The sequence below is a fragment of the Eleginops maclovinus genome, chromosome 1, assembly GCF_036324505.1.
Source record: "Eleginops maclovinus isolate JMC-PN-2008 ecotype Puerto Natales chromosome 1, JC_Emac_rtc_rv5, whole genome shotgun sequence".
In the NCBI taxonomy this organism is placed as follows: Eukaryota; Metazoa; Chordata; class Actinopteri; order Perciformes; family Eleginopidae; genus Eleginops; species Eleginops maclovinus.
Window position 1 is genome coordinate 24856014 of NC_086349.1, and position 24571 is coordinate 24880584.

At 42.1% G+C, this 24571-nt stretch overlaps 1 protein-coding gene across 1 annotated transcript in view; it reads left to right on the plus strand.

Annotated features, from left to right (window-relative positions):
• Positions 1–24571, plus strand: part of LOC134867345 (IQ motif and SEC7 domain-containing protein 2-like) — a 112316-nt gene that overhangs the window by 81244 nt on the left and 6501 nt on the right. The window contains 16 exon segments of the mRNA XM_063887857.1: positions 7194–7350; positions 8203–8370; positions 8787–8960; positions 9399–9494; positions 10118–10480; positions 10482–10726; positions 11462–12346; positions 13017–13175; positions 13324–13446; positions 13529–13695; positions 13812–13951; positions 14235–14360; positions 16387–16486; positions 20599–20760; positions 21536–21754; positions 24176–24225. Of these exon segments, the coding sequence (XP_063743927.1) occupies positions 7194–7350; positions 8203–8370; positions 8787–8960; positions 9399–9494; positions 10118–10480; positions 10482–10726; positions 11462–12346; positions 13017–13175; positions 13324–13446; positions 13529–13695; positions 13812–13951; positions 14235–14360; positions 16387–16486; positions 20599–20760; positions 21536–21754; positions 24176–24225 (3334 nt within the window).

Genomic DNA, 24571 nt, shown 5'->3' on the forward strand with positions numbered 1-24571 from the left:
AAAAAAAAATGAAATTTAGAAAAAAAAATGTCCGAGTTTTTAGGAAAAAGTGAACAAAAAATCTGAAGTTTGAAAAGAAAATCAGTTGGAAAGAAATGTCGCCGCGGAGTGAATGGATGCAGTCTTTATTTTACCTTAACTTTTCTAGCTGTCACCTGAAGCACGAAGCATCAGGCATGATAGCACTGTGCGTCTTCAGGAGAGGGTTTGACTCATGGTATACTTCTGATGCAAGTCAAATATCACCTCGGTTCATCTGTTATTATTTATTGTGATATTTATGCAGGCTGATTGGTTCTTCCTCACCCTGTTCCTCCAATCACATATGTGCCATTTCTCATCCCACCAATCTAATCTAATATGATCTTATCTAATTACCTGCACCACTCCACTCTGCAGACGGGGATATGAGCAGATCTGATATGAGTCCAATCAGACTCTTTGTCTCGGCTTGTTTTATCACGGCCAAATTAGGTTTTAGACGTGAGCGTTATGCTCCGTGATTCCCCGCTGAGACGCTGCCCAGATTCATCACCGCTGATGAGGCGACTCAAACTCTGTTATTCAAAGTTTATTCAAACCTTAGAAACCCTTAACTCAGAGAACAGGGGCTGCGCAACTAATGGAAGATGATCCCCTCTGATATTGACATTTAGAATAACGCTCTGCTCATACAGTAGCAGATGAGAATCAGAAATACTTTATTTATCCAAAACTGGGAAATGTTTTCAACAACATCTTATGATAAAAGCACAAAATGTTTCATCCATCCTTTTTATTTTGCTCTAGAGTGCGTCAGATTGATGAATATACTGAAAATATATATATATAACATACTAAATGAAGGTAACATATACAGTACATACTTTAAACCATGCAGTTCAGCAAACACTGATAGAACACCACTGCCTATAATGTGATATATTGTAGTACAAAATGCACATTTCTATTTATAAAATATTTGTTATTTTATATTTATTTGACATTTAAACCTTTGATTATTCATAAATACTTTTTATCTTCCTTTATTTTATTTAATCTCTGAATGAAGGTTCTGACTTTAACTTCTTATGTTTATTAAAATATTTTTATTCTATTTAATTTAATATTTATGAACATTTATTTGTTCTACTTTATTTAGTTTTATTTTATCTTTTATTGGACATTTTTACTTTAACTTGTTTATATGTTTTATTACATTTGATTTGATTTAATAAATATCTTATTTATATTAATTTTTTGCTTTTGGTATTTTATTCTTAGAACAACTGTCATAAAACCCGATTCCCCCCAGGATAAATAAAGTATTCTGATGCCAAAATATATTGCGATGTAAGTCTACATTAGCTGAAGAGGGAACAGCGATAAACCGAGGGGGGAGGAGGAGGAGGTTTTAGGCTTTGGGCAGAATTCCTCTCTGGTGGTAGTAACCAGGTGGACACAGAGCGAGGACGGGCAGCAGAAGGACTGTGTGTGTGTTTCAGGCCAAAATCAGTCAGAGCCCATCACATCTTTTACTTTTAAAAGTGTGCGCTGAGCCTCTGGCGCTCTGACAATTCACAGATAGAGTGAGCAGACTGTGAAACCACTAGAGGATAAAACCACACCTTAAATTAGATCAGCGGCGGAGAGGAGAACATGTTTGGTTAACTCGACTTCCCTTTATCTGATCTGTAGAGATCCATCAGCCTCAGCAGCCGAGGGAACATTGGAGGTCTGACTCAAACTCAGTTAATTCAGACTCGATTTCAGGTGTTGGAAGCTTTTTCACATCCTCCTGGATTCCTCTATTTCATGTATGTTCACGTAATCATGTTAGTCATATGGATTCTCTATCAAGTAATTGTATTAAGTTGTATTTTCCGTACAAACAACATCTGCTCCACGCCCATCCATCCTCAGAGAGGGATCCCCAGGGTTTATTCCAGTTTTTCTCCCTTAAGGAGGACATATTCTGCTCCTTTTCAGGTTCATATTCTCTCCTGGGACATGTCTCCATGCTTTAATGTTCAAAAAGCTCTTTATTTTTCTCATCCTGCCTGTGCTGCTCCCTCTTTTCACCCTCTGTCTGAAACCAGAGCCCAGTCTGCTCTGATTGGCTAGCTTGCCCGCTCTGTTGTGATTGGTCAACTGCTTAGAGACTTCCCACCCCTTAGCCTATCACGTAGAATGTGTTTGAAGAAAGGGAAAACCCCGAAAAGGTGAGTAAATGAACAGGTATATCATTAACACACTATGGTTTACATGAGTGTTAACTGAGACACTCAGAAAAAATGCAACCCAAAGAGAGATAGAGGACAATATAAAGGGGAAGAAATACTCGACCATCTGCAGGGGGAATAAGGCAGAAGACGAGATGGGGATGACACACATGTAGTTGTAGAAGCGGCTCCATGCCTCGGGGTTTGGTGCCATTTGGTGCCTGTTTGGACTACCAGCCACACACAGAAAGCACACAGTTACACATCAATACAGAAACACACACACCATTCACACGAGGCCCGGATGAGCCGTGCCTCACTAACACACATTCACCAGAGACCCTTTTAATAATGCAGAGGGCAGCGAGCCTACGGGCGGCTGCTGGTTCCAATCCCTCAGACAATCTGGCCTCAGAAATACACTTTAAATAGTGTTTTTATTGCCCTTATATTACCCAGAGATTAGACAGAAAGACAACTCTGGTAGATTAAACGTATAGAGGCTGCACCATTTAGAAATAATAACCAATCAAAATGTTTTATTCATCCTTTTTAATTTGTGTATTTTATGCAATATACAGTATGTATAAACCGTGCAGTTCAGCAAACACCTCTTCTTATTAATAAAACACCACTGGATATAATTTAATATTCTTCTGCTTCTTATATTTATAAATACTTTTTATTCAATTTTTAAAAAATATTTATTTGACATTTTGACTTTTTATCTTCCTTTGATTTATTTGATCTTTTTTTGAAGATTTAACTTCTAATGTTTATTAAACATATTATTTATTCTATTTAATGTAATATTTATTGGACATTTTGACATTTATTTGTTCTATTTTTTAGTATATTGGACATTTTTACTTGAACTTATTATACTTCACTTTTTTAAATAATAGCCAATCATGATTACTTTGACTGACGACATGATTAAGGATATAGGAGGGATTTGTAATTTCATCATGGTGTGGTCTTCCTTTTTTTCAGAGGATCTTTAGCAAACTATTTTTAAAGTCGATTTGTAGGCTGAGATATTTCTGCAGCTCCACAAAACTTCATTCAAAATGATATTTATGCACAGTATTTGACACGTGCTTGCTGTGATTGGAGTATAGCTCCTCTAGTCCATATTGCAATTTTCAACTAAAGACCACATACTGTGCTCTTTTTCAGGTTCATATCTTATCTCCCCTAGCCCCTCTCTGCTCTACGTATCCCTAAAGGTCTTGTTTTCTTGTTCTTATCAGTTTTATTATTTCATATTTCACACATTTGCTCGATTACAATCAGTGTTGTGGCCTGCAGCTTTATTACTGTTTTCAAATCTGCCCAAACTATATGCACCGAGGGGGGGAACTTTGATCTCTAAAAAAATTAATCCCCTCCAAATGTTGCTATAATATGTGACGGCCCCCTGGAGGAGGGGGATTTGTTGGTCCGTCAGAATGAAAACAGAGAGTCTGAGAGACAGTGGGTTCAGTGAATCATCTTCCTCCTCCTCCTCCTCCTCCTCCTCCTTGAGGCCGGCCTCTCGTCCCGGGGAGCCGCTGCTCTGTCACTTCGCTGTGACCTCACTTCCCGACTGTCATGGCGGTTGTTTACATCCAGAGAGGAGTCACAGAGCGACACACAACTTCACATTTAAAAACAAAATCAGGATCAGATTTATCGCCACACACAGGAGGAACTTTCCTAAAGTTTAAAGTGATGCAAAAATGGCGTGTGATATCCTCAGTGTGTGTTTTAGAAACAGCATCATTGCTCTGACACTGTAACCCATTTAAATCAGTTAGTTTCTAATGTGTGTGTGTCATGTGTGTGTTTTGGGGTGTGTGCTCCCACCAGTGTGTTGTTAGTTACCGCCCCTGGCTATGCATGTAGAATGGCAAACAGGGACAGAGTGTGTGATTAAGAGAAAATCAGATTTAAGGAAGGGGATTTTTCAAGAAATGCAAACGCGTAGGAACGTGTACGGTGTGTGTGTGTCGTCTTCAATTGGTTTGTGTTTTGTTGGAGATTATACACGTTTCTTTTTGCAGAAGCGGGAAGGGAGTAGCAGCTCTAATAATTGTACAATGATGCTTTCAGTGTTATGTTACACAGTCTCTCAACGTTGTCATATCGAAAAGTACAACATTTTATATCGATATTCAATAAAGAACACTGTTATAACTTTCACCCTTAAAGCCGAGAATGGGAGTTAGAATGAAATCCAAATGAGTGAAAGTTTTGCTTTATAAAGGTGAGCCTTGTTGCAGCAGGCATGCAGAAAAACTGTGAGCAGATCTCTGACTTCCTGAGTACAGAACATAGTTAAGGTGTGTTTCAGAGAGAGGACGATCCATTGTGTGTGAAGCTGCAGCTGCTCGGAGGAAGAAACCCCCTTTTTTTGTCACCAAACTACTGATTTTCAGGTGATATTCAGGTGATACTTTTCTAGCTCTGCCTGCTTTGCATCAAATATGGAGACGGAAGTTTAAAAAGTAGAGTCTGGCAGAGGACTGATGATTTCCTGATGGGTTCACCTGAAGTTCTCCTGCCTGACCTCGGTGTGCTGCCGGCGGCCAGAGGAAGCTGCCAGGCGGGCGCTCAGTGAGCAGCCGGGATACAAATCAAACGCTCCTCACCTCGGTTCAACCCTGCAGCTGGCTCAGCCTCAGCTGGCCTGGAGAGGACAAGAGAGGACAGGAGAGGATGAAATGAAAGAGGAGGAAGTCAGAGGAGAAGACATTTGGAAAGAAGGAAGTTAACTAAATAGGAAAGGAGGAAAGGAGAGAATGCAATGAAGGAAAGGAGAGAGGACAGTGGGAAGGAAGCGATGAAAACAAATAAAGAATGAAGGCAAACTAAAGACATTTTTAAAAAGTCAACTAAAGATGAAAGAAGGGAAGGAAAGAAGGGAAGATGATTAAAGAGGATATGAAGCAAAGTTGAAAGGAAAGATGGGGGCAGAGGAGAGGTGAACAAATGAAAGGAGGAGAGGGGGAAATGATGGAGAAAATGAAGAACAATTCAAATAAATTAAAGGGGGTGAGGAAAGGATGTAAAAAAGCAAAGGAGGGGAGAAGTGGAAGGAGGAAAAAGGGGAAAGGTGAACAAGTAATGTGAGGAGAGAAAGGAAGGAAACGAGGAGACGAGGGTAAGAGGGAGGAAATATGAGAGGAGAAATAAAAAGACACAAGTTCAGGAAAGAGGAGAGGAAAGTATGCCAAAAGGAAATGAAAGAGGGCTATGAGAAGGAGAGGAAGAGAGGAGGAAGTGATACAAGAGGATAAGCATGGGAGGAATCGAAGCAGAGAGGGCAGTGAAGAAATGATGGGAAGAGGAGATAGAACAGCTGTGAGGAGAGACAGTGAGATGATGAAGAAGAGCAGTTGATAAAACAAATGAGCAATAGAGATGAGAAAAAGGGAGGAAGAGAGATGATGTGAGGATGAGGAGAGAGACACTTAGCAATTATCTAGAGTACCGTCCTCTCAGTTTTACCGCAGAGCCTCACTGGGATTTATGGTGTGTGTGTGTGTGTGTGTGTGTGTGTGTGTGTGTGTGTGTGTGTGTGTGTGTGTGTGTGTGTGTGTGTGTGTGTGTGTGTGTGTGTGTGTGTGTGTGTGTGTGTGTGTGTGTGTGTGTGTGTGTGTGTGTGTGTGTGTGTGTGAGAGGGATGAAGAAGAAGAAGCTACTGACATAATTCGGGGATAATGTTGCGCTTACTTTCCCAAACTTGGAAGTATTAAATTCACACACACACACACACACACACACACACACACACACACACACACACACACACACACACACACACACACACATCCAGTGTCTCCCACACACTCATGCTGGGTCTCTCACAATCACAACACACTGTACTCACCCACACACACACACACACACAGACACACTGCTGTTAGCCATGAGTCACTGTCATGTGACTGTGTGTGTGTGTGTGTGTGTGTGTGTGTGTGTGTGTGTGTGTGTGTGTGTGTGTGTGTGTGTGTGTGTGTGTGTGTGTGTGTGTGTGTGTGTGTGTGTGTGTGTGTGTGTGTGTGAGTGTGATTGTGAGTGAGAGAGAGAGCTTGGCCGTGCCCACGTTAGCTTCTGTGCCAGCTTCACGGGTGTCTTAGATTAACACTGAAGAGCACCTTTGATCAACACACACACACACACACACACACACACACACACACACACACACACACACACACACACACACACACACACACACTGACACACACACTTCCATGATGCCCCTCTTCTTGTCTCCTTGTTTTATCTCTTAATTGATTGATCATATCTTGTTGTTTCTGTATCTGTTTGAAGGCGGAGTCTCTGATAATAAAGTGTCTCTCTTTGACATCATGGCGCCTCCTGATCAGCGGTCTAGTTGTCCGGATTTATCCAGTTTACTGTACTTTAGTCCAGTTTTATCTAGTTGTCCAGTTTAAACCGGTTTGTTCTGGACTTGCTTGGTCTTTTTTTACTTTGGTTGTATCCAGCTTGTCATATATGATCCAACTGTGTCTGCTTTGGAGCTTTTTCTGGCTCAGTTTCTCTAGTTGGTTTTATTCTGGTTTGTTCTGGTTGGATCAAGTTCTCAATGTCCTTCATAATTACCTTGTTTGGTTCGGGCTTTCTGAATATTCAGTTTGATCCATACCAAAATTACAAGTGTGAAACCCCACCTCTTATCTCAACATACTTTTATCAGAGAACCTTTCCTGATTTAACTTGATTTGAATTCCTTTTAATCGGGTTTGTTTGAGTCTTGTGTACTTGTTACCTTGGTGTTTCTGATTTTGTTTATTCTTGTGCGGTCAACTTTATTTTTGTTGTTTTTCTGAGATCTGTCTGGTTTTCTGTTGGATGATAGGATGTTTTATATTAAATGCAATACAGTAAATACTCTATACTGTGTTTGTGGACGTGTATACATTGAATACAAATGAACAACATCAGCAGATGATTAACTCTCTCTCTCTCTCTCTCTCTCAGTGTGGAGGGCGACTCTCAGTGTCCGGAGGCGCTCACTTTTTCTGACACGTCCTTCGGCCACCCGCCTCCCTTCCATCGATACAGTAACAGCCCTCTCACCAGCCCCTGTGACCCCTACGGCTCCACCGGCGGGCCCCTGGGAGCCTGCCACACACAGGTACTGACCCTAAAAACACACAGAAAATAAACAGTCAATACATTTGATTGATGTGCGACCGAGTAAAACTTCAATCCTGTTTCTGCTTCAGGGAATTTGACCTTTTGTAACACACTGGTATTGTTTTGTGTTATTATCAAGGCCCAGCATTCTAAAAAATTAATCATTTCCATGAATTTTAAGATGTTTTGATGTTGAACCTCTTGATAAGACATGGTGGATTTATTATAAAGCAACATACACAACCTACAGACCCTAAAAACTAAGCAAACTCACGGTGTTATCCCTTAGTGAAAAGCTTATAAAGCACCAGTAACATGCTTAAATTCAACATCCATCGGCTGGTTTATGGAGCTACATGTTAGGGTAACTGTTAGCTATAGGCAGTGGGCCTCACTTTTGTGTATAGGTTGTTATGGAGGTCAGCAGCTCATTACAGATGTTGAAAGTAATTAACAACATGTAGTAGGCTGAGGTTTATGTGAGCCTAATCGAACAGTTAACCCCCTAATCCAACTGCCGTGTGTTGGAGCTATCGGTCTTACAAATGCCTCCCATGTCTTTTGACTATAGTGGAACTAGATTTGCTTTTTTCTTACTCAAAGCTTTAAAAGACAACTCTTGAAAATCTTACAAACAAAAACTCAAACACACATTGTCGTTTCAGATTGTAGGAAATATATATATATTCTTTAATACGGATAACATCAGTATTTTAGATGTTCTTTGGGGGGTGAACTCTCCCGTTACCTTGGGTTCTTACTGCTTTTACTTGATGCTTATTTAACTAGGTAAATCTGGAATTATTATAAACAACCTGCCTCCCTCTCTCCCCTCCTCCTCCACCTCCAGGGAAGCTCTCCCGTCTCTCCCCCCAGCCCGGCGAGCCTTGCCTGGGCTCAGCGCAGCCGACACCAGCCGGCCAGCCTGGCGCTCCGCAAGCAAGAGGAGGAGGAGAGCAAACGCTGCAAGGCTCTATCTGACAGCTATGAGCTCTCTACAGACCTCCAGGACAAGAAGGTACAGGAAGTGCACGGATTCGTCTTTAAAAAGTGGACTGATCCAATGACAGGCTCCTGTAATTGTTTCTGTTACATTCTGAGATGGATAAAGCAAAGCGTAAAGAGTACAATGCACGTCAAAACACCCACACTTATTGTTTCTCACACACACACACATCCTCGTGGGTTGATTCCCAGTGCCGTGTCAGGATATGCGTGTCCTATTTAGCACTGAAGCGCTTCAACTCCATTTTATCACATTTATTCCCACACCAGTGCATCCCAGTTTTCTGCCTCTACGTTGTTTCTGGTGTTTGCTGCAGACACACAACGTGCACAGCTACAGTGCACATATGCAATGAGAAACTAACCCAGAGGCTCCTCCTTTTTAAACTGTTTTTGGATGAAATGAACTCAATTGGATTCAATTGGTAGGTGGAGATGCTGGAGAGGAAGTACGGGGGTCAGTTCGTTTCGCGGCGGGCGGCGAGGACGATCCAGACGGCGTTCCGGCAGTACCGCATGAACAAAAACTTCGAGAGACTCCGCAGCTCCGCCTCAGAGAGCAGGATGACCCGCCGCATCATCCTGTCCAACATGAGGATGCAGGTAACACACACACACACACACACACACACACACACACACACACACACACACACACACACACACACACACACACACACACACACAGTAGTGGAATGTAGTGAAGTACATTTACTCAACCAATGTGCTCAAGTACAGTTTTGAGGTAGTTGTACTTTTGTATTTTCATGTTATGCTACCTTGTACTTCTACTTCTACTACATCTCAGAGGCCAATATTGTACATTTTACTTCCCTGCATTCATTTATCTCTCCTAGTTAACTTTGCATGTAAAAACACAGGATTTGCTGTATGATACGATGCAGTACTGTCTCTAAACTGTGATCGAAATCCACTAAGTACTACATTACAGTTCCTCTTTCTCTTCTGCGTATACACACTGTCTATGCAGTACACTACACACAATATAAGGTACAAATGTGGATGTTTGTCTGTTGTCAGTACTCGTTTGATGAGCGTCAGCCGCAGGGTCAGGGGTCAGCGTGTCAGCGGGGATCAGACGACGCGGGAGACATCGACGACTCCTTCTCCAAACAGGTAAACACACCTGTGACTCACCTTCCCAGTGTGGGTATTGCAGGAGATTTACTGAAACAACGGAAACATTACCCAATTTGGGATCAATAAAGTACATCTTATCGAATCTTCTAAATACTCAAACAATAGTTGGTATTCAGCTGATGCAGTGGTGCAGTGATGACGTAGTTAGCATTGCAGGGGTTCCCTCCACAAAAAGCCATTGAATTTTTCTATTGGATTTTGCAGAAATTAGGATCTGAACCAGAGACACGTTTATGATACGTACATGTTCTGTTCAGCAGGATGATCTCCACATATTAACACCACTTTTATAAAAGTTAAAGCATAACTACAATCTCCAGAAGTAAAAAGCTAACGACTACATCACAGTCACATGACTTCAAGCTAAACACACACACTAGCTTCTGAGATTGTTTCATGTCGTAGAACAAAACATGAACATCTGGTAAGCTTGTGTTAACCACAGAACCTTTATTTCAGGTGTTCAACAGAAAAGTTTGGAAAACAACTGACTTTGAGACGAGGGAACCAAACGTTCTAAAATGCTGACTCATCCTGGGTTTAGGACTCATTCCCGCACCTCTCTATACGAATGATTATGTAACTGTGTCGTTCTGCAGGTGAAGTCTTTGGCCGACTCCATGGACGACTCCCTCACCTGCCAGTCCGGACGTGAAGACTCCCAGGAGGCGGGAGGAGAGGGGGAGGAGGACGAAGAAGAGGACGAGGAGGTGTTGGACGAAGAAGAAGAAGAGGAAGAGGAGGAAGGGGAGGAGGACGAGGAGGAAGACGAGGAAGAGGATTACAGAGAGTGCGCCTGGCGTAACTCCAGCGCTTCGTCTCGACGCGTGGTGGGCCGGGTGGGGGGAGTAGGTGTAGGGAGGGGAGGCGCCTCCATGCATGAGGACAGCACCGCCACCTCCTTCAGCGACGTCACCCTCTACATGGACGACGGCTGCCTCCCCTCCTCGCCGCTGTCACGCCCCTGCCTCCAGCACCGACACAGAGTACTGGGGGGGGGGAGGTGCAGGTGTGAGGGAGGACAGCAGGGAGACGGAGGGAGGCAGCAGCAGCCGGAGGAGCAGCACCCCCTGCACTGAGTGTCGGGGGGAGTACAGAGGGAGGGCAGGGGGAGGAGGTGGAGGAGGAGGAGGTGGAGGAGGAGGAGGACATCTTCCTGTTCTGACGATAGAACCACCCAGTGACAGCTCAGTGGACATGAGTGACAGGTGAGCTCAGCCAATCAGAGAGCTTTGTTTGCCCAACTCCTGCCAGGCATTTCCTTTACCATCATGCCATGATATTTATTATGAGATAAGATCATGTTTTAAAGAGGCCCTATTTAGCTTTTGGGCTTTTCCCTTTATGTGTTTGTGCATGTCAATGGTCTGCAAAGGCTAACATCCTACACACTCACCCCCCCCCCCCTCCCCTGCCGGACACGCCTCTATTGGACTTCAAGGAACATAGTGACATCACTATAAAACACTTGAGCTTCTATTGGCTAGCGCTTTAACACATTGTATGTGATAGGTTAAGGGGCGGGACAGCTCTAATTGGTTGACCAATCACAACAGAGCTGGCCAGCTAACCTAAAAATGAGCAGAATAGGACCCTTTAAATTTAAGCAATACTATCAGTATTTATATAGCTAGTCTACTCTAGACAACATGTTTTTGTTTCCACCAGAGCTGGATTCTTCAGCTTTGACTTTAATGTTTGTGTTAGATTAAGATTGTAATTATATTTTATTGTTTAGTCTGAACTGTTGAACAGCCTCCCAGAAGACTTACTTTTGAGGATCAACCTGAGAACCAACTTATTAATTTGGCCTTTAAATCAATTGTTTTATTGAGCTCTATGTTTATTAAGTCTGTTGGTATTGTTGTTCTGTTGTTTATGTGTTCATCAAGTGAAATAATGAAAAGTATAAACACATTTTGATCGATTGTTTGACTCCTCAGGTCAGAGCGAGGCTCCATCGGGCGCCTGGTGTACGATCAGGAGCCGTCGGGAGTCGACCGAGGAGCCGGGGAGCGAGAGAGGATGGGAGAAGAAGGGGAAGGAGAGAGTGGGGAGGACGAGCAGCGAGGAGGAGGAGGGGGAGGCAGCAGCGAGGCCGACTCCCCTCAGGGAACCATCAAACACAAACCCAACGGCCGCTCCGTCCCGACGGCGCAGGGTCAGACCCGCAGCCCCGCCAACGTCCCCTTACCGATGCCTTCAGCCCGGGCCCTGCCGCCTCACCCGCTCCCTCACCCTCTACACTCCCACCCTCACCCCCACCCGTCACCTATCCCCCACCTGCCCACCATCCTGCACCACCACCCGCAGTACAGCCAGCCGCACGTCATGCACATGCATCACGTGCACGGCCCGTACATCCAGCAGGCGCACCACTTCGCCCAGCACCACTACCACCACCTGCACCACCAGCACCACCACGGTTACCCAGAACCCCCTTCTTCCCCGCTGCCCTCCCCGGTACCCCCACTCTCCCCTCTTCCTCCCCCGCTCACGCCTTCGCCGCTCTCCTCCTCCTCTGCGCTGCAGAGCATGGAGGCCCAGCAGCACCACCACCCCCACCTGCACCACCACCACCTGCTGTGCTCCGACGGAGACAACGAGAGCGTGAACTCCACCACCACCAACTCCAACGACGACACCACCGTCAACAACTGCAGCTCCGGCTCCTCGTCGCGCGACAGCCTGCGGGAGCCAATGGGAGGAGGCGCTCCGGGGAAGCAGACCTATCAGAGGGAGAGCCGCCACAGCTGGGACTCCCCCGCCTTCAACAACGACGTGGTGCAGCGGCGGCAATACCGCATCGGACTCAACCTGTTCAACAAGTACGTCCCCTCCCTACGTCTCATTTTCATCACCCTGATAATCTGTGCGATGTGAACGTCATCCTATAAAACCCAGGCAATGATTTAACCGTGCAATACTCTACATGAATTATTAAACCTGATTGTAAAACTGATATCACTTATGATTGTTGCTTTTTTGCGCTGTACATTTACAGCAAAAATCAGGTTTTCAGCAGCAACCTCTTTTCCCTACTGTGTGTATTGTAATTTACCAAACTCTACCCTGTTGTTGTTATTTATTGTCGTAGGTGGGGCACACTTTTACTGAAATGTCTCTATGTTTATATACAGTACACATGTTCATTGTATTTCCCTTATTGCATTTTATTTGACCAAATCAAATACCCCCAAGGGAAAATTCTGATTCTACGTAGTCAGTAAGCAGAATTAAAAAGCAAGTTTTTATAGATTTCACATCCTTTTCTTTTCTTAATCCATCACTCTTAACACAATGAGTAGAGCCCTCTTTAGCACTCCTTTAAATTGAAACCAAAAATGACCAATATGACCAAAATCTAAACAATTGTCAAAGTTTATTAGCCAGTTCAAAACCTTTCACTGGCAAGCCAAAAGAACTGACCAAGCGAAGACACATTTCAAGTCAGATTTTCAGGTAACTAATAATACCTGTGTTGTACCTGGTCTGCAGGAAGCCAGAGAAGGGGATCCAGTACCTGATCGAGAGGGGCTTCGTGTCGGACACTCCGGTCGGCATCGCCAGGTTCATCCTGGAGAGGAAGGGTCTGAGCCGGCAGATGATCGGAGAGTTCCTGGGCAGCCGGCAGCAGTTCAACAAGGACGTCCTGGAGTGAGTAAAGCAAAAATGCAACATCATGGTCCCTCTGCACCGTCTCTTCACAGTAAGGATGACATGTTTCCTCTGTGGGACGGTAAAGGATCCTGACTCTGAAGAAGCATCCTGCATGATGATGACTCTCCTCTGTGTTTACCTGTAGCTGTGTCCTGGATGAGATGGATTTCTCGGGGATGGATCTGGACGATGCTCTGAGGAAGTTTCAGGCTCAGATTAAAGTTCAGGGTGAAGCTCAGCGGGTGGAGCGGCTGGTGGAGGCCTTCAGGTACAAAACTGCTCCCAGGTTTAAATCCCTCTGAGGACACGGAGAAAGACATGAGTTAATATGTCTCCTCTTCCCTCTGCAGTCAGCGGTACTGTGTTTGCAACCCGGTGCTGATCCGGCAGTTCCAGAACCCAGACACCATCTTTATCCTGGCCTTCGCCATCATCCTCCTCAACACCGACATGTACAGCCCCAACGTGAAGCCGGAGAGGAAGATGAAGCTGGAGGACTTCATCAAGAACCTGCGAGGTCAGGAAGCATCTCTGTGCAGTCTGGCTCAAATTATAACGCTGACTAGGATGTGGTTTTTAGTTTCTCCTGCATGTCATAGTGTCCTCAATCTGAGCCGGTGTTTTTCCCTTCAGGCGTCGATAACGGGCAGGACATCCCCAGAGATCTGCTGGTGGCGATCTACGGACGGATCCAGAAATGGGAGCTGAGGACGAACGACGACCACGTGTCCCAGGTCCAGGCGGTGGAGAGGATGGTGGTCGGAAAGAAGCCGGTAAGAGCCTGACACTTTGGCTTAAAAGTAATGTCGTCTTTAGACTTCTCTGTCAGCTAGTTCAGGGTCCTCAAATTCTGTCGTATTTGTTAAAAGTTGTGAGGTCAAATTAGTGTGAGATTAGAAAAAAGCAAATCCACATTTTAAATAAAAAATCCTACAATTGATGTCTTTTTTTGTTAGAGATTATTAAGAAAAATGAAAAATGAATACCAGTTATGAAGGTGCTGATGCTTCGTGTGTGTGTGTGTGTGTGTGTGTGTGTGTGTGTGTTGCGTTGCAGGTGTTGTCGCTGGCTCACCGCAGGTTGGTGTGTTGCTGTCAGCTGTTCGAGGTCCCCGACCCGAACCGAGGTCAGAGGAGCGGCGTCCATCAGAGAGAAGTCTTCCTGTTCAACGACCTGCTGATGGTAACTATACACTCCTCTGTGTGTGTGTGTGTGTGTGTGTGTGTGTGTGTGTGTGTGTGTGTGTGTGTGTGTGTGTGTGTGTGTGTGTGTGTGTGTGTGTGTGTGTGTGTGTGTGTGTGTGTGTGTGTGTGTGTGTGTGTGTGTGTGTGTGTGTGTGTGTGTGTACATGTGATGGATCATCATAATACCAAAGAGAGATCTACAGCGGTATCATTTTCTTTTCACTCAGACTCACACTGTTTTTCTGTGTGTGTGTGTGTGTGTGTGTGTGGGGGGGGGGGGTTTATATTACTGCAGTATTTCGGAATAAGTTTAGGGAACTAATTCTCACAGAGCCCGAGGATCTTCTCCCGACGAGAGATAAATGATTGTGCGTCACAGAGCGCCGGTTTATCCCCGGCTCGGTTTGATGCCGCGCTCCAGAACTGTCACACACTCTCAGAGTCTGACTTCTTATTGCAGAAAAATTCAAATAAATGGGAACCCAAGTAGGATGTGTCAACAAGAGTTACCAGTGAACCTCATGTTTCAGTGTGCAAGATGAATGACTGTCTTGCAAAACAGTGTAAAGGACATGTTGTAATGCTGGTGTGTTGTTCTTGTTTAATCCCTCATTAATGCTGTGATAAACTCATGGAAATGTTGCAAAACAAAAGCTTATGCAATGTTCCTGACACGAGGGAGCCAATTGACTGCATTTCTATGGCGCTTAAAGTACTTTTACCGCCACGCCATTAGGAGCAATTTGGGTGTCTTGCACACGGACACTTTGACATGTTGACTGCAGGGTCTGGGAGATTGAACAACCAAGTTTCCAATGGAGGACACTCACTCTACAGCCTGAACCACGGCATTACCAATATATTTTTCCTTACTTAATGTATTTTCTACAAGGAATAATCAACAGGTTGAGCCCCTCTAACCTGTATTTACAACATTGAAAAACTGAATTGGACAAATCTGTGTTTTTAGTTTTTCTCACTTATTTTCGAGGGCTTGGAAACCTCTGTGGATAATTCGGCTCCCTTTTAGGAAGTTCTGAAGTCTGGATCGAATGTTATTAGAGGGACAAGCAGAGCAAACATTAGTGAGAACTCTTTCATGGACCTATCTGCATTGGAGAAACACTGGTTTTATCTTGTAGCTATAACTTGTTTAATGAATTAACTGGTTTCCGTCACTGGGTCCGTTTATTTCGGAGAGGATGCAAACTCTGTGGGTAACTCGGCTTGTTTTTTTAAACCTATAAAAGTCTGGATCTTGCATTATCGGAGAGACAAATTGAGCAAAATCTGTTGCAAATTGGCTTACAGCCCCTCATGGACATCATTTGTCCTCCAAACTGCGTTGGAAAAACACTACTTTTGTCGCTCAGTCCTGCTGTTAGTTTTGCAGAGAAGCAGACACCTGCAGGTTATTCTGCTGCTTATTAAAAAACCTCCTGAACAACGAGTAATGACGATGTCCTAACCAGGAGATACACCCCCATAATCCCATGCTACTTCACAACACCCATTTTCTATTATTGTTTAAATTAAAGACACCCATGTGCCAAACAAAAGTGGAATTGTCCGTTAAATGTAACACTAAGCTCATATGAAGGTCAACGCAGACAAATGAACCTCAAATATGAGTTAAGATCCAGAGCGGTACTGACAGGAGCTCCCTCGTCTACATAAATAATTTAAAGTCTCCACATAGAGTCTATGTCACGAGAAGACCTTGTTGTCTTGGAGCTCAGTTACTAACTGTAATTTAACTCTTGCTTTAATCATTTTATCATATTTACAATGTGACTAAAGACCAAGCAGTAGGAGATCATGTCTACGGTTTATAGTGAAATGATTCACTTGTCGCCCTGAGGGATTTTAAAAGCCTCTCACCTTGAAATGAACAAAAGCAACAAATACAGATTAGCATAATCAAACTCTGCCTCCTCCTTTAGCTGCTTCCTCTTCTCCTCCATGTAATTACGCTGCCTGTTTTATCTCTAATCCTCCGTGTCGTTCCTCCTCCTCCTCCTCAGGTGACGAAGATCTTCCAGAAGAAGAAGACTTCGGTGACGTACAATTTCAGACAATCGTTCCCTCTGGTGGACATGCAGGTCCACACCTTCCAGAACACCTGTAAGTTCTGAACTCTCTTTATATATAATTATCTTCATCTCTCGTCCATCTGCGCCCTCCATCTGTCCCAGCCTCTCTATTGCACATCTCTATTTCTCTTTTGCACTTGCTCATCTCTCTATTTTTGCCACACAGTCAGCATGCCCACTGAAAAGACACACACACACACACACACACACTCGCATATATGCTAGAGTTACATATGATGTGCTTCGATCTCGCCCCAAATCCGTAGTAAACGGATCCTTGAGGAAGCCTTTAAAGGGTATCAGATATTATGGAGTGGTTTATATGAGGCTCTGATCGTGTTGTTGTTTCTCTGTGATGAATCCTAACTATTGCAAAGTCACACAATCAATTCATCGATTTAAAGAGGCCCTATTAAGCTTTTTGGGTGTTTCCCCTTTCCTAAAGTGTGTTATATAGGTGTGTGTGTGTGTGTGTGTGTGTGTGTGTGTGTGTGTGTGTGTGTGTGTGTGTGTGTGTGTGTGTGTGTGTGTGTGTGTGTGTGTGTGTGTGTGTGTGTGTGTGTGTGTGTGTGTGTGTGTGTGTGTGTGTGTGTGTGTGTGTAAATGGTTTGCAAAGGCCCCCCTTCCAGAGGGAGTTTCTCATCACTTCTCATCACTACGTAACAATTTCGATTCTATTGGCTAGTGCTCCAACACATGGTACGTGATAGGCTAAGGGGCGGGACATCTCTAATCACAACAGAGACGGCAAGCTAACCAATCAGAGCAGACTGGGCTCTGGTTTCAGACAGAGGGTGGAAAGAGGTGCTGCAGCACAGGCAGTATGAGAACAATAAAGAGCTTTCTGACATTAAAGCATGGAGACATGTCCCAGAAGAGGCAGAAAATACAAAAATGAACCTGGAAATGAGCAGAATAGGGCCCCTTTAATACCTTTCTAAGTACTCAAAGACGCTTTACCATGCAAACATACACAAAAATAACAAAGTACTATGCTTTATCTTGGCCAAGCCACCATTTTCCTCTTAGAAATATGCACCCAAAATGCACCTGGGACAAAAATTGTTGACTCTGTCCTAGTTGGAAATGCTCTCAACAATCTGTTAATCATCACTTTGCCAAACACAACTTCCCTCTCCACCTACAAAAATAATTCTGTCTGCCAATCTTTCTTTAAACGCTTGCCATCGCCAGTCAGAAGAGGATCCTGTTTCTCCATGGAAACTCTGGAAGCCTATCACAGGATTTCCTAAATAAATGAGTCTCAGTTTTAAAACAAGGATGTTTAGCTGCATTCCCCAAAATATGACTCACTCAACCGAAACATTTTCCAATAACGATGCTAACAGAATTGTATGCAGAGTCGTGTGTGTGTGGGTGTGTGTGGTTTCCAAGCCTCTTCTCGAGCAGAGAGGAATTGGCTCTGGGTTTCGTGCAGGCAGATTGGAGTTGGTGGCATCTCTAATCGGCCTCAGCACCTGTTAACAGAAGAGTTTAGCTCCCAAAACACATCGCCACCATTTTCAAAAAGACTCAATGTTATATATCCACATGACGGACAAAATGCTGCCTGACACGAAAGGCAAGTTGAGTTTATTTATTTAGCCCGTTTCAACGCAAGGTAATCAGGAAAAATCTGTAGATATTATAAAAGTTAAAGACATTTAAAGACAAGTCATTAACCCTTAAACTGTTTCTGTATCCTGTAAATACATTTATATAACAGGCTGTGTCCATGGCTGAAACAGGAGTAATAACAACATTAAGTTAGGGTGTAACATGGGTGTAATATGGGTGTGTAATGTGGGTGTAATAGGGGTGTAATACAGGTGTAATATGGGTGTAATGTGGGTGTAATACAGGTGTAATGTGGGTGCAATACAGGTGTAATAGGGGTGTAATATGGGTGTAATATGGGTGTAATAGGGGTGTAATGTGGGTGTAATAGGGGTGTAATGTGGGTGTAATACAGGTGTAATGTGGGTGTAATAGGGGTGTAATGTGGGTGTAATAGGGGTGTAATGTGGGTGTAATACAGGTGTAATGTGGGTGTAATAGGGCTGTAATACAGGTGTAATAGGGCTGTAATACAGGTGTAATGTGGGTGTAATAGGGGTGTAATGTGGGTGTAATGTGGGTGTAATACAGGTGTAATGTGGGTGTAATAGGGCTGTAATACAGGTGTAATGTGGGTGTAATAACGGTGTAAAGTGGGTGTAATAACGGAGTAAAGTGGGTGTGATAGGGGTGCAATACAGGTGTAATAGGGGTGTAATGTGGGTGTAATACAGGTGTAATGTGGGTGTAATAACGGAGTAAAGTGGGTGTGATAGGGGTGCAATACAGGTGTAATAGGGGTGTAATAGGGGTGTAATACAGGTGTAATGTGGGTGTAATACGGGTGTAATGTGGGTGTAATAACGGAGTAAAGTGGGTGTGATAGGGGTGCAATACAGGTGTAATATGGGTGTGTTAGGGTGTAATGTGGGTGTAATAAGGGTGTAATGTGGGTGTAATACAGGTGTAATGTGGGTGTTATGTGGGTGTTATATGGATGTTGTAGAAAATAGCAATCAATTAATCTTCCAAACTATTGAATGCCCATTTCAGGGTTAAAGTGCCAAAAAGAAAAGAGTTTTATATAGTATATCACTACAGAGTATTTCATTTTAATGTAATCCACTGTATATAATCCACAGCATGTAGACTAATGACATGCTGTCTTTATCTCATATAACTGTATTTTACATTTTACATGTATTGTACATAGTAAGCTTATTCCTGCATTTACACTTTTATGAAAAGGTGAAATATAAATTAACATCCAGATGAAAATCATGTTTTTTATAAGTTCTTCTTCTGAATTTGCCTGTAAAAAAGGGGACATTTCTGCACAGGTGAGAAAGGACCCATGGTTTAAACTTCTCTCTCATCCTTAATTTCTGTCACTTCCCATCTGCACAGCCAGGTTCAACACAAAGAAAGTCTTCCAGAACGAGATTTCTCTGGTTGGATGCAACGAGGCTGAATAAAGCCCCCATTCAGCGGGGAGAGAGGATTTAGTCAGTGGCAACAATCAGCAAACGTTCACAGGACCAATGACTGTGCAGTAGAAACGGTGCTCTTTTGGCTTCAGCCCAGACACCAGAGTGATGTTAAACATGACACAGCAAAAAAGATACATACTTGTCTACCGGCAATGAGAAAGCAGTAAAAAGAAAAAACAGCATCTACTTCCTAACTTTGGTCGAAAATGGTTGTCTCCATCAGTCACTTAGACACGGAAACATGTTGAGATTCAGCCTGAAAAATACCAACGAGAGGGAAAGTGTGTGAAGGTATGAAACATGAATAATTATGATGATTTCAGTCGATGAAATCACACAGCTCTGGTATTGCATCATGATACATTGGGTCATATTACAAGGTCGACATTGTTCAGTTATTTGTGGGATCCACAGTGCCGGTTCAGAGAGTGTGCTGCTGCTGTGTGGTTGTGTAGCTGCTGTTGTTGTTGTTGTTGATGACAGTTCTGGTTCTCCAGTTGGAGCTTAATGGGACTTGGCAAGCGGTGGTGATGACTGTGACCGGGACAGATTGTCCCATATGATTCATCAGCACAATCTTACTGTGTGTGTGTGTGTGTGTGTGTGTGTGTGTGTGTGTGTGTGTGTGTGTGTGTGTGTGTGTGTGTGTGTGTGTGTGTGTGTGTGTGTGTGTGTGTGTGTGTGTGTGTGTGTGTGTGTGTGTGTGTGTGTGTGTGTGTGTGTGTGTGTGTGTGTGTGTGTGTGTGTGTGGGAGGGTGAGCACTGAGTGGGTGCATGGTAATGTATATGTGTGCATGTCATGTGGGAGGAAGGTAAGAATATGTGTGTGTGTGTGTGTGTGTGTGTGTGTGTGTGTGTGTGTGTGTGTGTGTGTGTGCATGTTCTGTCATTCAGCTGCTTGTACTCGGTTATCCTGAGAAAAACACTGAATTTGATAACAAATGGAAACCATTCTGAATGATTTACTCGATAGATTCTGTATCAGTAACTTCTTTCCCGGAAAAATTACATCACCTTTTTTTCCAGCATCAACCAGGAAGCAACATTGTGTGTATAACATGTGGTGTGTGTGTGTGTGTGTGTGTGTCGCACCCAGACTACCCTCACGGTATCAGACTGACGTCGGCAAACCCTGGAGGAGAGAGGAAGGTTCTGATCGTCTTCACGGCGCCGAGTCAGCAGGACCGAGCTCGATTCACCTCTGACCTCCGAGAGAGCATCGCTGAGGTGCAGGACATGGAGAAATATCGCGTGGAGTGTAAGTGCTGCTGACACAGAACATCAGTAGTGATGATTCCAGTGGTCACAACAGTGGCGTAAACACAGTGGTAGTGGTATACAGAGGAAGTAATCAGAATTATTTTTGAGTAAAAGTACCGATACCACAATATAAAATACTCCGATAGAAGTTAAAGGCCTGCATTATTCAGATGCTTTGTTGTTAAATGCACACAATGTTAAGTCCCAGGATCCTCAAAGAATACAAAATACTTCAGTTAAGACGTAAAAAACAGTGCAATAAAATACTAGAAAAAAACATAATGGTGCAATAAAATTATTCAAATATAAAAAAGAATAAGAAAATCTAAAGTATTATTTAAAAGTGAGTTTGAATGAAATATGAAATGGAAAAGTCACCTAAAAAAAATAAGAAATGACTCAAATATTTTCAGGAGCCGGTTTATTATTTGATACATTTTTATTTAATTAATTAAATATTGAAATTCATAATTGATTGTATAATCGTTCAGCTGCCACTGTGAAAACTGTTGGATTGGTTATATTTGATAAACTCTCAGAATCAAAACTTTTTTTATCAAGGGGGGAAATTGGGTTTTGGGACAGCTGAGAAGAACTGAATACAAATATGTATATAAACAAACTTGTAGAAGTACAAGCAGTAGCACTTTGGGGAAAAACACGCCATATCAGCTGCAGCTTGAGCAGGAGTTAGAGCACTCCTTTATTATTTGAAGCTTTCATTTCACTTTCATCTTAATGATCATTTGTTCTCCTCTCTCTTCTCCCTGCAGCCGAGCTGGAGAAGCAGAAAGGAGTGATGCGCCCCGGTGTGATGGCGGGGGGAGGACCGGGAGGCGGGGGGACGCCAGGGGGAGGGCCTATTGGCGGCATGAAGGGCGAGGTGGTGAACGGCACTCTGGGTAGAGTGAGCCTCGACGACACGTACGCCTCGGTGGACGGACTCAAACGCACCGCCCTCAGCTCCTCACTGAGAGACCTCTCAGAAACAGGTGAGGACGGGACACAGTAATAATATAATAAGTATATTAATAATTAGAAATAAATAATAATATAATAAATATATTAATAATTAGAAATAAGTAATAATATAATGAATATATTAATAATTAGAAATAAATAATAATATAATAAATATATTAATAATTAGAAATAAATAATAATATAATAAATATATTAATAATTAGAAATAAATAATAATATAATGAATATATTAATAATTAGAAATAAATAATAATATAATAAATATATTAATAATTAGAAATAAGTAATAATATAATGAATATATTAATAATTAGAAATAAATAATAATATAATAAATAGATTCATAATAAGAAATACATAAATAACAATAAAAACAATCATCATGATAATAATAATAATAACTTTTAAAATATTTGTTTTAATTCTTAAATAAATATTCATATTTTTTTATAGTAATAATTTACATTTTTATATAGCACCTTTTAATTTGTATTAAGTATTTATTCTATCAAGGGAGACCTGACCCAGGCAGATAGCAGCCTAAATAAATCACAAAAGCAGACCCGCCAAGGAGACGAATATTTGAAGGAAATAACAACATTTTCACAATAAATAATAAAAATCATCGGAAAAAAGTCTGTCTGGTTACCGGGGGATTTTAGAATCATGAATATCTTAAGGCAGGGGTGTCCAAACTTTTTCCCCCGAGGGCCACTCAGTAGAGGTGAGGTATATTGTTCATAAGTTAATTGATAAGTTATTAAAATCAATCAAATGCAGGTATCAGAAATCAAAGGTTTACATAGGGTTTCATTTATTTTGTCACAAGTGTTGGCAGCTCATTCCTTAAAACACAAGCCTCAGATTGCTTATAATGAGGGGAAATATGAAGGGTACATTTCACAAATAAGTTATTGGGCTTTTTTAAAGGTTTTCAAATTGAATTGACAGATTTTATTTGAAAGGTTGTCTTATTACTCATGAATACTACTGTGTAATATATGTTTACATATGTATTTAACAAGTACAAAAAGAGGAAAGCACAGGTTTCATGTGTGGGCCGTATTCCATTATACTTTTTAAATCAGCTGAGGGTCGATTCAAAATGAACAAGGGGCCGCATTTGGCCCCCGGGCCGTAGTTTGGACACCCCTGTCTTAAGGGATCTACCTCTTATTGCTTTTTATTTATATAGAAGTGTTGAATTACATGAATAACCTGTATCAATGTTTCAAATAATAAATTGATTCAGATCCAGAAGTTGATACATGACAATGATAGCGAATAGCATCAGTTGAGAAAAACCCATAGAATGAAAGTGAGTCTTTAGATGTAAAGGAAGAAACATGTGAGTCTCAACTCTCCCCCGTTTAACAACAGCTTACATGTGTTTTTTGTGAGACGTGACTGGGATCTGATAATGGGATATTTGGCTGGTTCTGTTTACTGCTGCAGCTTTTTTGACTCACTGACTCAGAGCAAACCTACATCTGTGGTCTTATGCAACTGATGAAAATGTGATGAAATCTAAAATGGAATTATAATACAGTAAGATGGAAGTCTGATGCGGAGCCGTGGTGCTCTGTCTCCACCTGATGGACAGTTAAATACAAACTGATGAGTCTACTGTGGAAACTGCACTTAAATAACTGGTTTTTAATTGGTGTTTTATTATAGAGGCTGATATAGTACACATGATAACACTGATACCCCATATATGTTGGTAGACAAAATGCTTTTTAATTAATATGACAATAATTTGTCCCAAATTTTGTTTCAGAATATTTTTTTGCCAATTTGGGATTTTTTTTCTCAAGTAAATAGCCTAAATTAAAAATACTACTTGTGTAAAATGATAGTAAATCATATAACTATGTATTCTTGATGCAGCAGAATACCCCTATCAGTTAAAATATTATATAAAATATTTCCGATGCTCTAAATTGTATTTTTCTTGTTTGGAAAATATCAATTTTCTTTCGGAAATAAGCTATAAATAAGGTGTTGAACTGGAGCAAATAATAAAATGTAAAATTTGAATACTTAAAAAAATGTAGAATCCTGAAAAATAGAACATTTTGAGAAAAACATTAGAACGCTTGGAAAAAATATGAATCATGACTTGTGAAAGTGTTGAACTGGACCAAATAGTAATAATAATAATAATAATAATAATAATAATAATAATAATAATAATACATATTTATTTATATATCATTTTTAAAGCTTTACTTACAATCCGACACTGGTACTGCTTTAAGAGAAAAATCAACAGACCAAAAATGAGACTCTAAGAATAAACAAGACAAATAAAATAGTAAACAATCAATTTAATGTCAAAGATGATTTAAAAATGCAAATCTGTAGGAAAAGTAAATGATAGAAAAAGGAGTATTTTTTCACCCTGCCTCGTTCTGATTGGGTAACAGGGAAGCGAGGTCGTAGGAACAGTGTCGGGTCATTGGACAGTACCATTGAAGTAAGTTTGTTGGGGGCGGGACTTAAAGCATGCGCCGTGTTACCTCCCAGCATGCATCAGCAGATTATCATTATGCATGCTGCATGTTTTTCCGATTTGTGATGTTCATGTCAATGTTCTGTGGAGTTTACTTTTTGTAGGGCTCAACTCGCTGCCTGCTTGGCTCTGTTTGTTTTTGGGGCACCTTTTTCCAGCTTTGGATGATCTCTACTTGGTGCAACAAAGGTCATACATAATGGTCTCACACCAGGATACCCAACATTTCCTTCTTTAATCATTTGTCTGTGTCTGCTTCATTCGTTCTTCTTCCTCTTTCCTGCATGTCTGTCATCCTCGGTTCAGTCCA